Consider the following 14290-nt stretch of genomic DNA (forward strand, 5'->3'; position numbering starts at 1 on the left):
GGAAGAAGGAAACCAACGCCCCAAGGTCCTCTGACTTACACATGTGCTCATACATGGGTACACACAAACACAGCCACAAATAAAATATAAAATTAATAGACTCAGGTGTGGTAGAGCATGCTGGTAATCTCAGCACCCTGAAGGCTGAAACTGAAGAACCACTGTAAGTTTAAGGTGGTCTTGAGATATACATTTAAAGACCATGAGGAAACAGAATGGGAGAGAAGGAAGGGGATAGGAGGGGAAGCAGGAGATGTGGGAGGCAGATTCTCTAGGCTAATCCAAACGTGTCCCACATCCAGTGGTCCAGGAGATATCCTATTCCTGGAACAAGATAGCAGCTCAACTTCACAGGGAAGCTTTGTAGCTGGTTTCTTACCAGACACCACTTTGTCGGGGAGAATGCTAAGTCAGAATCTTGCTGACTAACATTGGGCTCCTTTGCTTCACACACAGCTCATTTCTAAAGCCAGATCACACCAGAGGCCCATTGTGAGTCTGCACTTGACAGCTGCCCCCAAGCCTTGGTGATTACATTTCACATTCCTCACTTCTATTCAGTTCAGTCTGGGTGCAAGGGATTCATAATTAGCCTATTCTAATTCCACTTGATCTTCACACATAATCATCCCTAATTACAAATAGGATGACAGGGAAGAGAAAGGGCAACAGGTGGGAGAAGAAATGAGCCTTCAAACCCAACCTGACATGAAGGTGCTCACAAAGCCCTGTCAACACCTCTGCATAATGTACAGTCTGCCACAAAGCCACCACAGAGGAACCACCCATCGCATCTCAAAAAAGAAAAAAAAAAAAAAAAAGAAAAGAGCAGTCTATCCGTGTTGGCTTCCTTCTGCTCAAACACTTCACAGGGACTCCTATCTTCTAGTCCCCTTTTAAAACAGTAACTGGAAAGGTTCACAAGACCCTAGGACTGATCTCCAGATGCTTAGTTAAAATGAGATTATAAAACACCAATTTTACTCCTGATCACTGATGCCAGTGTAAGCATCCTAAGGTCTGAGCCACAACCTCTTCCTTTTATCTATTTTCCATTTTGATACAGGACCTTGCTAACTTGCTTTGGTTGAACTCAAACTCACTCTGTAATACTGGCAGGTCTTGAACTTGCCATCCCCCTGCCTCATCATCCAGTAGCTTAATCTATTGGGCTTAGCTACAGTCAACATTTTTTTTTTTTACACTAAACCACAATCAATAGCGTATAGGGTGGTTTTGTTTCCTCTAACAGAAACAAAATGAAGTTGGTTTGTCTGTGCCACAGCAAACATTTTAGTCTGAAGACAACAATGGATGTTGACTTGCAGATAAAAATCTAAAAGTTCTACAGAAGTGTAAGGCCAGAAGTACCGAGGGTGTGGTAACATCAAGACTTGAAAACAAGATCGACACCTCAGATTTACACTAAAAAAAAAAAAAAAAAAAAAGGAAAAAAGCAATAATTGAGGCAGATTTCAGGAATCTGGTAACCGACTTACTCATTTACACACAGGACACCACATTCTGGTCCAAGCATTTTTCCTGAACTGATAAAGCACAGTTAGATGGTAAAAATCGCAACGACAAAAGTTGAGTAACACCAGGATGCTAGCGAAACTCCATAATCAAGGTTAAATAGTAAGGAACTGAGAGATGGTGCATCAGTTAAGGGTACCTTCCCTGCTGCTCTTACACAGGGTCTGGATCAGATTCCGGCACCCAGTTCAAGCACCACCATTACCTCCAGCTTGAGGGGAACTATTGCCCTCTTCCAGCCTCCAGTAGCCATCTGCATATGTGAGCATTCATATGCATATATACTCTCTGTCTCTCTCTCTCCCTAATAAAAATCAAATCTTTACTTAAACAAAACAAAAAACAAACGGGGGGTGAGGGACTGGAGAGATGGTTTAATAGTTAAGAACGTCAACTGCTCTTCCAGAAGACCTGGGTTCATTCCCGGCACCCACATGTTGGCTCACAACCATCCAAAACACAACCATCTTCGAACACACATGTGTGCAGGCAAAACACCAATGTATGTAAAAAATAAGATAAATGCTCCTTAAATGGTCAGGTTGCAATTGCAACCAGCAAATGTCATTGTCCCCTTAGCCTCTCACAGACTAGAGACTCAAGGGACTTGAGGTCTTCAAGTTAATGATCCTCCCTTGGGGTCATATGAGTCACTGAGTCTCAACCTTCAGAACAAAGACAACCAAACTGTGTACTAGGTTTAAAACAAACCACTCAGATTAATTTAATCCTAACTGCCATAAATGTTGTTTGTGTATATGAGCATACCTGCCAAGGGTTGGGGGCCACAGGTGATAAGACATTTGTACTTTACACACACACTAGAGGCCACTAGTATGAAACACAGCAGGGTGTGAACACCACTAGGGATCTGGAAATTGGGCCGTAAGACATAGGACCATACTATTGTCCCTCTCAGCTCCTCTCCCAAGCGATCATCACTGGGCAGTGCTCACAGAGCTGCATGTCAGAGGCTCCCTGCGATGGGAAAGCTCTGTCACTAAAGCAGACATTGGCCTACCCGTTCTTCTAAGTAGCCGACACACAGCGGTGACAGGGCCACAGCCTATGGAATTGTGAATTCCTGTGGCCAGGGGGCTAACTTTTTCTTGCTGTGCCAATGTCTTCTTCATAATTAACTACCACAGTCAATTCATGCTTTCAATAAAAACTTGGCATTAGCATTCACTGATGCCCTCTGAATCACACACAGGCATTCCTCAATAGAGAGCAGCCCAGGATGACATCACCATCCTGACACCCGTGAGTGACTCACTCCTACATGTGTCTAGCCATTTGGGCAAACATATGTTGCTGTGATTTTTTTTTCCTTCAAATTGTAGCTTTGGGAGAAGCATAAAATATTGCTCTAAATATTGCTCTCAGCTGAACTATGGAAAAATTCCAAGAATTTGTATGTAATCTCAGCTGTCGTAAATGACAGTTTTGACTGTTTCTTTTTAAGAATATTACCAACGACCTAAACAAACACATGTGGGTAAGTGGTAAAACAATACACATAAAAAAAAAAAAAGATCAAAGGAAGAACTGATTTGACAAAGAGCAACTCAACCACAGGACAAGTGTTCTGAGATGTTTAATAAAATAATGTCTAACCAAAGTAACCCATCCGTATCAGTAATGATTTCTACAGGTACCACAAGTGGACACTATGAGCCATTCGGGGCAACAGTGACATCACCTCAGAGCATAGGCAACTTCCAAAAGTCTCAGAAAGAATTAATGCTGGTTCTGGTCTCATGAAAAGAGACACAGAACAGAGACTACTTCTTAGTTCCTACGGCAACTCCACAACCATACCAGCCCAGGCGGGAGAGAGAAAGAGAGAAATGACAATCCGGCATCTCAAACAGCAGTGCAAAAACTCCTTCCCAAAGTTTAACACACAGAATATAGATATGTAACCTAAGTGGGAGCTATAAATATATATTGTGACGTATGTGGAATGCTAATAGATAAGATAGTCTTAAAAATGAAATGTAACTTAATAAAACTAAAAATACGTACTTGTAGAAAATGATGGATGTAATAGAGAAAGGAAGTAAAGCTATTAGGTGACTCTAGCAAGATAAACGGAATGGAAGATCGAAATCAATTATATCTTCAATATATAGAAAGGTAACGTGTCCTTACACGTGGGAATTGTCCTAGGAATGAAAGAGTCAATGTCCATATATAAATATAATTCCTCTTGGAAGGGAAAGGAAAAAAACTAAAAATTAATTCAATCTCAGAATATAGAGAAAAACATTGGATAAAATCGAACACTGGTGCTGATAAAAACTCAACTAGGAATAGAAAGGAATCTCTTCACTAGGTACAATCATTCCCAGAACAAATCTACAGATAATGTCATATTTCAGAGTGAAAGGAGATTAGGAAAGAGACAGGAAAATCTGCTCAGGCCACGCCTCTTCTGCATTGTCCTGGACGTGCTGGCTCCGTGTTACCAAGCTCCACGACTCGGCCCCTCTCTACCTAGAAGCCAACAGCTTGGCCTGTGTCTGTTCCAGAGATGCTGGCTGGAGCCAGGAAGCAAATTGTTCACAAAGTTAATGAATGACATGACAAAGAGTCATGGGCACCAGGACAGATTCCCCAGAGCTCAGTGTTTCACAAGAGTGGCATGGAGAGAGAGTCAGCCCCACCCCACCCCACCCCCTGCTGTGTGTGTGTGTGTGTGTGTGTGTGTGTGTGTGTGTGTGTGTGTGCATGAGCGCACAAGCTCAAGCAACGTTTTTTCTTGTTTGTGGACATACATATGCCAGAAGTATCGAATGCTGCACTTCACTGCTGCAGACGAAACTGTTCTTATCAGCTTTAAAGCGCCCAAAAGAAAGCACTTACCATTTCCTTCCAGAAAGATTCCCATAAACCAGCCATGTGGCTCACACCTGTGTTCCCCATACTTAGGAGGCTGAGGCAGGAGGATTGTTGAGAACTGGAGGCCAGCCTTATCTAGGGTTGGGGGTACTTTACACAACATTTAAAGGCCATGAAGCTTTGGTGTTAATCTGCCATACAGCATGGACTGACGGACAAGGCAGTAGCTGGCATGGAGCAGATCTGTTATCTTGATTTCCATTTTTTCTTATCAGAATGTGCTCCTTTCCACCACCCACACAGCCTCTGCCATCTCTCCGTCCTAAAATGCTACATTCCTCTTGCTTTTTCAGGTGTGTTTCAAAGAAAAAAACATACATATACACAGACACACACACATAAACGCACACGTATCTTCACACATGTGACCTCATAGTGACAGGGTCCTAGGGCTCATACTCACCTGAGCTGGCTTGTGGCAGATGACTCCATGAATCTCTAGATAGCTGAAGGTTAACTCGAGCTGTAATGAGGGGGAGAGGGAAGCGGAGACTGTAATGAAGGCTGCGAAACATATCATTTGAGGTTCGAAACGTTACAACCAGAACTGCCCCAAGGCTAAGTAAGGTTTGTGCATCTGAGGACAAGCAGCTTGGTAACCTCTGTCACAGTAACAGAGCTGGGATTTGTCATCTCTCAGTGAAGGTATTACCTACCTCACAAGCAGAAGAGAGAAAGCGGCAGCCTGACTTTTAGTTTGCCCAGGCTCAAAACAGATGACAAGACAGGCACTCTACCCCGCTGTGTATACACGGATAAGGGCCTATGGGACACCAAGCCATCAAACACCTATCACCCTCCCCCCTTTTCTCTACAACGTTGCGTCAGAAAGCCTCAGTGTTCACGGCCCGGCCCTTCTTCCTCTTTGTGCCACACTCCACTAAAGTCACCTCCTCAAAAATCCATAAAATTTCTGTTTTAGGTGGATTTGGATAAATATCATATTTATGAATTTTAAACTAGGTTTAATGGTCTGTACCTAGTTAAGCAAAGCTACCCTGCCTGCATGCTTTTATACGTTATTTCTTTCATGTTCTATTTATTTTTATTTTATGATGCAAGGCACCAAACCCAGAATGTGCAAAGGAGACAAACACCCTACCATTCATTCAGCTGCCTCTTTCCAACTAAGGAGCCTCCCTTCATTTCTTCTCCCTGTGATCTTCACCTTTCTGTCCTAAACGTTCTCCAGGCTGTAGCACGTCTCCTGATCTACCTTGGTCACTAATCTTTCTCCTAGTTTTGCAGACTGTTATCTCATCACAGCAAATAGTCACAGGATATGAGACGGGAAGACGGTGGAGGATGACTGGACTGTGCATGAGCCCTATGTCTCATTAAGTCCAGAGGCACATATGCATCCTTTGGAACCGCTGCAGGGATTCTAGGAATGCCCAGAGACACCACAATCTATAGATGTTCAAGTCCCTTATAGCACGGCACCTTGTGCATGGTGCATATGTCCGCCTACATACTTAGAGACATCTTCACATCTCCTATAATGCCTGATACAGTGCAGAGCAGCCAGCAGAGCCCTGGTGCCTGGGGACGGATGAAGAGAGTGTCTGCAGGCAAGCACTGTGTCTTCACATGTTCGGGATCTATATAAATGGAATCCTCAGATGTGAAACAGTGGCTACAGGGGGCCAGCTGTCACGAGTAAAGGAACAAGTGTGGTCAACCCACAGGGACTGAAGTCTGCTCTCTGCTGTCGTGTTGGGACAAGGCCCACAAGCAGGACAAAGCACGAAAGCAGAAGATACCAAAGCTAAACACCTGGATGCACTGTGATATCTGGAGGCAGAATCATAGAACTTGGTGTGGTAGCTGATGTCTGTAATCCCAGAACTCAGGAAGCTGAGGCAGGGGGATTACCATAAGCTCAGGGCCACTTGGGCTACATAGCGAGACTTTATTAGGGAGAGTGATATATGAGAATGAATAAATGAACTCCTCCGTTCATATTCACCTAGTCAATACTTCTGAACAGTCTACCATGTGCCACACTGGGAACTCTGAGGGGAATTAAATATGTCTTCTTCTATGAGCTACATGCACACTTGAGGGCCCATAATTTGAGACATTCAATTATAGCAACTTTTCTACCTAATGTTACCAAGATCTACATCTGGGTTACATTCTTTAAAATACAGCAGAAAACTTGTCCTAAAAAGGGCATATTTGCCTCCCTGTATTACTTAAGATATATAAACATATACAAATGCACCTTGACACTGCACTTCTTTTCTGCAGTGGTAAAGCTTTGATGTCATCAAGCCTCACTTACAGATGAGCTTGTGCCTTGTGAAATGGAGAGCCTTGGGTAGAGAGTACTGCTCAGTGGGTAGAGCACTTATCTAGTATGCACAGTGCCCTGGGTTGGGTTCCCAGCGTCACATCAACCGGTATGCTGTTACACACCTGTCATCACACCTGTTACACACCTGTCATCACAAGGTAGAGGCAGGAGGAGGAGGACTCCAGAGACCTGCCTGGGCTGCAGGAGACCCTGTCTCATACAATAAAATAAATGAAATAAAAAGAGCATTTGAAGGCACCTGCTTTATGGTGAGGACAGGCATTTCTAGACTGTGCTTTACGCTCCAGCACTGCATAGAGTAACTGTGGTTATCCTCAGGCTGCCTATTTTCTCAGTGATTCACATCCCTCAGCCTCGAATATTTCCCTTTTTGTATATTCAGTATCTGTTGCTATGGAAACGACCTCTCATTTGAAGTGCCTGACAAATAAACTGCTACATAAAGCGTGGACCATGGACCCTAAGCTGTCATCGAATCCATTAGACATAGGGTGCAGACACAGCCAAGAACACAGCACGGACATCAGTTACCAGGTGGGAACCTGCCGCTTGTGTGATGTGTCTTGCGAGACTGGACCACAGTTAAGATGCTTACTTTGTGCCTAAACAAGGGCTAGCTTTGGGCTTGTCGAACCAGGGAATCCTGGTGAGACTGCCGGTGGGCCTTGAAGAGCAACCTCAAGTTCAATGAACCAAGATGGACCAACATTCGATAAAGGAAGATGGGCTTAAGGCAGGGCTGGGGTATAACTCAGTAGAATGCTTACCTAATGGGCATGAGGTACTGGATTCAACCTCAAGCACCTCAGAAAACCCATTGCCCCGCCTATTCTTTTATAAACTGTCTGGTACTTACTTTACAGCCCAGGATGCCTCAAATTCACAGCAGTCCCCAGCTTCCCCAAACACTGGAAGTATAGGTGTGTGTCACCCTGCCTAGCTATTTCTTCCTGATCGGAGACAAGTGACTCAAGTGTGAGCATATGTCCACACATTTGAGACATCGCACGTGCTTACCCAAATATTACCCAGGAGTCTTCCCTTTTTCTTTTCCACATACTATCTCTCATATTGCCCAGGCTGGCCTTAAACCACTATGTAGCCCAGGTTAGCCTGGAATTCATTATATACCTGAGGATGACTTTCAATCCTTGAACCCTCCTGCCTCTGCCACCTTAAGTAGAATCACATGCAAGAATCACTATACTCAGCTTTGGAGCTTTTCTTTCATCAGGGCAAGTAACCTTGTCACATACCTCCTTTCCCCACTGCCCCTGCCCATTTCCTGTTTTAAGGCTTACTAGGTAGCCCAGTCTGGCCTAGAACCCAAGATCCTTTTGTCTTGTATTACTGGAGTACAACTCTAGACCAGCTCTGCCTTTGGTATTTTTAGAGAGTTTAGCTCAACCTTGTTGCCACAGTAATTGATTAGTCTATAACATGGGGATGGTGTCAATTTAGATGTCAAAAGGGTTGGAGCCTAAAGTATCCTTCCTTAGTGAAGAAATAAGAGTTAAAACTTGGAGGTTAGTCTGGAACTCACACCTGAGAAAAGAGGATTGCTGTGAGCTTAAGGTCAGCCAGCTGTACAGAGGGAGCACAGAGCCAGAAGGGAGGAAAGGGAAGGGAAGGGAAGGGAAGGGGGGGAGGGGAAAGGAGGAGAGGGGAGGGGAGGGGAGGGGAGGGGAGGAAAGGGGAGGGGAGGGGAGGAAAGGGGAGGGGAGGGGAGGAAAGAGAGGGGAGGAAAGGGGAGGGGAGGAAAGGGGAGGGGAGGGAAAGGGAGAAAAAAACAGAAGAGAAAAATGGAGGGAAAGGGGAGGGAGAAAGGGGGAAAAAGGAGAGAAGATATAAGAAGGAGGGGGAGACAGAGGGAGGGGGAGAGAAAGGGAAAAGGGGGGGAAGATAGAAAAAAGGGAGGGGTGGGTTACAAAGAAAAGACAGGGAAGGGGGGAGTAGGGAAAGAGGGAGAAGAGGATAGTGGAAGGAAAGAAGAGGGGAGGGTAGAAATGGAAAGGGAGGGAAGGCAAGGAGACAGGAGGAGAGCAAAAGAGAAGACAGGAGGAGGGGAATGAGTGGAGGGGGGAGGCGAGGGGAAAGAGAGAGGAGAGGAGGGAGATAGGAGGAGAGTTTGAAGAGGGTACAGAGCTCACACCCCTTCAACGCACCCGTTAGAATCATGAAGATTATTTCCCACATGTCAAACCCTGACTGGAAAAAGACGTTTCTGCTGGACTGAAGCAAACATGAAGGGAGTTGACACAGTGCACGTGAGGGAGACAAATGACTGGGACAGAGAGCCTGGGGACATGGAACACATGCTTCACCATGTCTCTTGGCATGTCTCTACGCCAAGAGTTGAAAGGAAATGAAAAGCATCCCTCATGGCGAGCTCCCGGGACATTCTGAAAAGGAATAAATCAGAATGTGTGCTGAGATGACCCTGAGGCATAGCCGACAGCTATGTTCTGTGGAACGGATCTAGGATGCATGGATCTTAGAGCAGGCTAGTCCAACTGTCAGGTAGCATGAAATCCAGAACAGCCATACAGGCAACGTGGACGGAGATAACATCGTATGAAAATGGCAAAGGTTGGACACACTCTCATTTGAGTATCTGTGATATGTATGAGTATGCACGTGGACATGCAGAATGTGCCTGTCACACCATCTCAGAATGGGAACTCATCGCTGCTTACCTTGGTGGGGATTCGGGCTGACAGGAGGAAGGCTCGGCATGACGTGAGCACCTGTAACACAAAAGCGGAAGTTGGCATCAGCACACTGCATCACTTCAAAGACACGAATACTCTAAAAGCTTCCTGTTATTCTGTTGTGATGTGGCTCAGCGCTTGCCCTAGAAGGGTACGCGACCCACGACAGCTTCTCAGTCCCATAGAATTAGTTCCAGTCCGGGTGTGCCTATGTGGAGGCCTATAGTAAACAGCAACCCATAAACTCTGGAACGAGCAGGTGGTCCCAAGACTAGATCACTGAGTGGGCAAGCGCTGAAAGGTGTTATCTTAGGGCCCCAAGTCAGCTATATCAACAGCAAACAGGAGGGCCCGGTGCCTTCTCATGCGCACTTCCCGAAGGACAGGGTTTGCCCTCCCGTTTCCCAGCGTCAGGGTACACCCTGATAACATTTACATAACACACAGGCAGAACAATCAGGCAACTTTCCAAAAGACCTTCTCCAGCTTTGCCTCCTGGGACAGGATATTATTGAACTTCCTTTCTGATAATCAGATAACGATATACGTACTCTATAGGATCCTATGGCGTATAAGCCCCTTTTGCCACCCAGAGGACTCCTCTTGAATACAAAGTAGCTGATGTCTGGCTTTGAGCAGGTAGGTCGCCCGTCCATTATCTAACTGGGTTCTCTGAACATTAGAGATCCCACAGGCCTCATGAGCTTTTGAAGGGAAGAAAACAGAGGCCAGAGCTCTGCAAACGGTAACAGAAAAATCGCCTTCCTTCATTTTCCGAAGAGTCTCCTAGTTACTCAATCCTAGTGTAGCAAGTGAGACTTAGGTCCTAATGTAGGAATCCTAGGTTTGGATAGAATATTAGAAGCTCCAGATCAGAACATGGAGGTGATATAGTTCAAACGGTTGGCTCAGCTCGCATGCACCAGGGCCTAGGTCAGTCGCCAGTAGTAAGGAAGAGGAAAAGGAGCTACGCCAGGATCTATTTGTACCTAAAATCTTCACTGCTTGACTTTATTGGTGGGCCTTCTCTATAGGATCCTAGTGAGCTCTAAAGGCCACTGGAAGGTGTCTGCATCTGAAGATTTTATATGCGGAGTCAATCACAGCCCTTGGAGGCCAGACAAGGAAGCAAAGGGATAAACATGACAAGTGTCAAGATGAGTGTAGACAGCATGGCAGGCCACTAATGCAGGGTGCAGAGAGCCTGAAAGAAGCACCCTAAGAGATGGAGACATTGCTTTCAGCTGGTGGCTCAGGAGATCACCCACAGCCACTTGAGCTCACTGTCTCTGAGCTGATGAGGAACAGCACAGCCGGAAATGCACAGGGGGAGCACGCGGGGTAAGGGGAGCACGGCTGTGACTCTGGCTGAAGGTAAGAGGTATGAAAAGTGGAGAGAGCCAGGTACCAATCCTTTCATGAGTTGATTCCTGCTCTGAACAGTCTGGCGAGTGCCTGGGCTTAAACTGTGGGAGAGGCACTGTCTTTATTCCCATTTGGGGCACAGGAAGCTGAGGCAGACAGAGATTATGCACCCTGCACAGCAGGACCGAGCTCCCTCATTCTCCTGTCTGCTTCCTGGCAGATGTGTGGTGAGCAGCTCTGCCCTGCCACAGGGTCTACTGTCTCACAGCAATCAGGACAGCATTAGGGCCGAGCGGAAGTTCTGATCCAGAGGCTCTAGCTACGCATCTGGGTTGCTTCACACTCCAGAGTCGGATTCCTCTGGAAATGGCACATGTAGAGCCACAAACAAGTCTCAGAACTTTTAAAGCCTTATGAAGCAAAGGGATACACATCTGCAGCCAAAGGAGTGGCTGGCAGCCTAAAAATAAGGTTGAGTTTCTACTGGTCAGTCAGACTGCCTTCCTGCTGCCATCTTGGCATCTGGCCGTGACTCTATCTCGCTCACTGTCTCCACATACTTCCTGCCTTCCTAGATCGAGATGTAGACCTCTCCCGCTAGTTTCTCCCTTCTTCCCCTCAGAACCCTCTCTGCCAGCGCTGCCACTGTTCCCATCCAGTGTCTTTCCATCTTGCTCCCAGGTCCTCTTCCCTCTACTCTTGCTTCACCCTATCCTTCCCACCCCTTTAATGACTACAGATCTTAGGTTGTCTTTATACTATCTGGGGAAAAGGACACAAATCACAGAAGAAATGCTGCATCCCAGGTGAGTAGCGCTTGCACGGCACAGAGCAGTGTGAGCAAACTGTGGAGGAGAAGGAAGAGATGCCTTTGGACATCATTATACAAGGAGCGCGTGGGTAATTAAGCACTTACAGAATCCCCTGTGTGCACCTAATTAATAAGCCTTAAAAACGAATCTCAAAATACACACTTAAGCAACTGAAACAGGGCAGCATTTGGCATTGCAAACCTTCCTACCCTGAGGCCTTGGAGATAAACACCACCCTCCACCAGCCACCCGGTGGGTGGGTCCTGTCCTGGATCAAGTTCCATCCCCTTCCACAAGTGCCATCACTAGGTATTTCTGGAGGTCACAGGATGGGTATCAATTAGTACATTAGTACTTAGTATTAAATAAAAAAGAGATGGAAAAACAAAACAAACCACATATTCCCCTTTGAGTAAGAGCCATTTCTTGGATATAGGAAGACATATTGATTTCTAATGATCATTCTGCCTTCACCCTGGAATGATCAGGCTCACAGTCTGTGGCCCCATGTGTTGACTTTCTATCTGAACAAGTGTTTGTGGCCATCCTTTCGAAGTTAGACACAGTTCAAAATAAGTTGTTCGAGACTCGTTCATGAGAGAGCCAGACTCTGAAGACAGCCCGGCCGGCCGCGGAATTTCGGTGCTGGCTGGCCCCGCCCTCTGGGATCCAGCTATGGTCTCTAGAGTCCGGCAGTTGTGACAGAGTAGAAGCGGAGTAAAGCAGATCTTTCAGCACTGGCCCACTCGTTCCGAAGACTGGTGGTCTGAGAGCGCAGTGGGTCCTCATATCTGGACAAGCCAGAAGGTTCTACCATTCTGAAGGTGCCTCTTCCTTCATCGACAAAACCTAGAGTCAATAAATAAGGTACTAGCCACCCAGGAGTCCCCAGCCAAGCAGTCTCCAAACTGCTCAAAGTAGCCCCAGGGGATCTGCAGACTTTGGTATGGATTTCACCTACATGGGAACAGCCAGCATCATGTTCATGGGGAAATGTGTTAAGAGTAACCTTTCACCTTGGTGTGACCATATACCTCACAAGAAACAAGCTAAGGGAAGAGAGCTAGTTGGGCTTACAGCTCAAGGGCTTACAACCCCTTGAGGCAGGGAAGGCACTGTGGGAGGAGTATGTGGTGGCTAGCTAGTGGCACTGTGTCCATAGACAGGAAGCAGAGAGCGGTCAGAAAGGAGAGCAGGCCTCCTGGCATGAGGGGCCACCTCCTGAAAGTTTCCCAACCTTCTCTAATGGGACCCCCAGCTGGGGGCCAAGTGTTCACCCACATGAGTTCACCCCATAAGAGATTCTTCATTTTCAAACCAAAATCTCCTGACCATGACCTCCATCCTGGTCAAACCTTCTCATTTCTGAGGACATTTCCAGGATCAGCACTGAGACTCTCCTTGGGAACCCAGGCCAACATACACGCTTAGATTTTGGCCTCAGAAAAATGTGGACTGAAAGTCTGGTTCTCTGACTTTCTTCCACAAAACTGACCCCTTCAGCGGGGAAGAGGCAGCAGTGAAGAAATGTGGCTCCTCAAGCAAAAATTGTCACCCACTGGACCACGATGGCAAGGCGGGAAGGATGACTCCAGCACCCAGCACACACTGAGTGAGAAGAAGCGTCTCATGGAAGTCTTTGTTTAGTTCTGAGGGTTAAGAAGGTCCACTTCCTCGCTTTTCAACCAAACAAAATTCACAAAGATACTAAGGAAAACATTAAGCTGAAAATTCCTGTCAAGACACAGGTTTTTGACCTTGAACAAGAAGAGTTTCCTTGTAAAGTTAAATAATAATAATAATAATAATAATAATAATAATAATAATAATAATAATAACGTGTCATGATAGCTCACACTCATAATCACACGCTGAGGCAGAGGATCACTGAGTTCCAGGCTTGAGCTAAGACCTTGGCTAGAGGATAAGAAACAAGTGGAGTGGGCTGTGGAGAGCATGTAAGGAAAAGATGACGGGGCACCAATGAAAGGAAAAGTCACAGGGCACCAATGTTGTGAAAGGATAACGATCCGAGTCACGGCACCAATGTTAGGGGAAGGATGAAGAGAGTGGGGGGCATATGGCCCATGGAGGTGCGGCGAGGCCTGAGGGCAAGGGAGATGCCTCTGAGGGATCCATGTTGGGAATCCCTTCCCTGAGGCACCAGCCACACAACAGTATAGTACAGAATAGAGTTTATTCAGGTCATGGGAGAGTTAAGAGGGTGGTAGAGGCAGAGAAAGAGAAGTAGAGGAGTAGAGGCCGGTCATGAGCACGTGGGAGAGAGGGGGGAAGGGAAATGGGAGAGCAAGGCTGCAAGAGCACAAGGGCAGGAGAGGCCAAGAGAGAGAGAGAGGAGGGGTCAAGCAGCTCCTTTTATAGTGTCAGGTCACTGGGGCGGAGCATACCTGGCCACTGCTGGGTAATTGAGGGGTGGGGTATACCTGGCTGTTGCTAGGTAACTGAGGGGTGGGGTTTACAGAATCCCAACAGAGCATATACACTTAGCCAAAGGATCATCACCAAGAGCAAAGCCCTCACTGCTCCCCTGACCCCCTGTAAGACTCATTCTTCCACAGAGATTTGATGTGCAACCTACAGTGCCAACCTTGAGGTTTACCTGATCGTCACAGAAAGGCAAG

General features: G+C 46.4%; 1 protein-coding gene across 4 annotated transcripts in view; it reads right to left on the reverse strand.

Annotated features, from left to right (window-relative positions):
- Nucleotides 1-14290, reverse strand: part of CARMIL1 (capping protein regulator and myosin 1 linker 1) — a gene marked incomplete at both ends in the record, with an annotated part of 248123 nt that overhangs the window by 140401 nt on the left and 93432 nt on the right. For all 4 annotated transcript variants that reach the window (XM_080918584.1, XM_080918582.1, XM_080918581.1 and 1 more), the window contains 2 exons: nucleotides 4844-4903; nucleotides 9457-9507. In XM_080918584.1, the coding sequence (XP_080774710.1) occupies nucleotides 4844-4903; nucleotides 9457-9507 (111 nt within the window). The remainder of the gene's footprint in view (nucleotides 1-4843; nucleotides 4904-9456; nucleotides 9508-14290) is intronic.

The sequence above is a fragment of the Micromys minutus genome, assembly GCF_963924665.1.
Source record: "Micromys minutus genome assembly, chromosome: 6".
Lineage (NCBI taxonomy): Eukaryota > Metazoa > Chordata > Mammalia > Rodentia > Muridae > Micromys > Micromys minutus.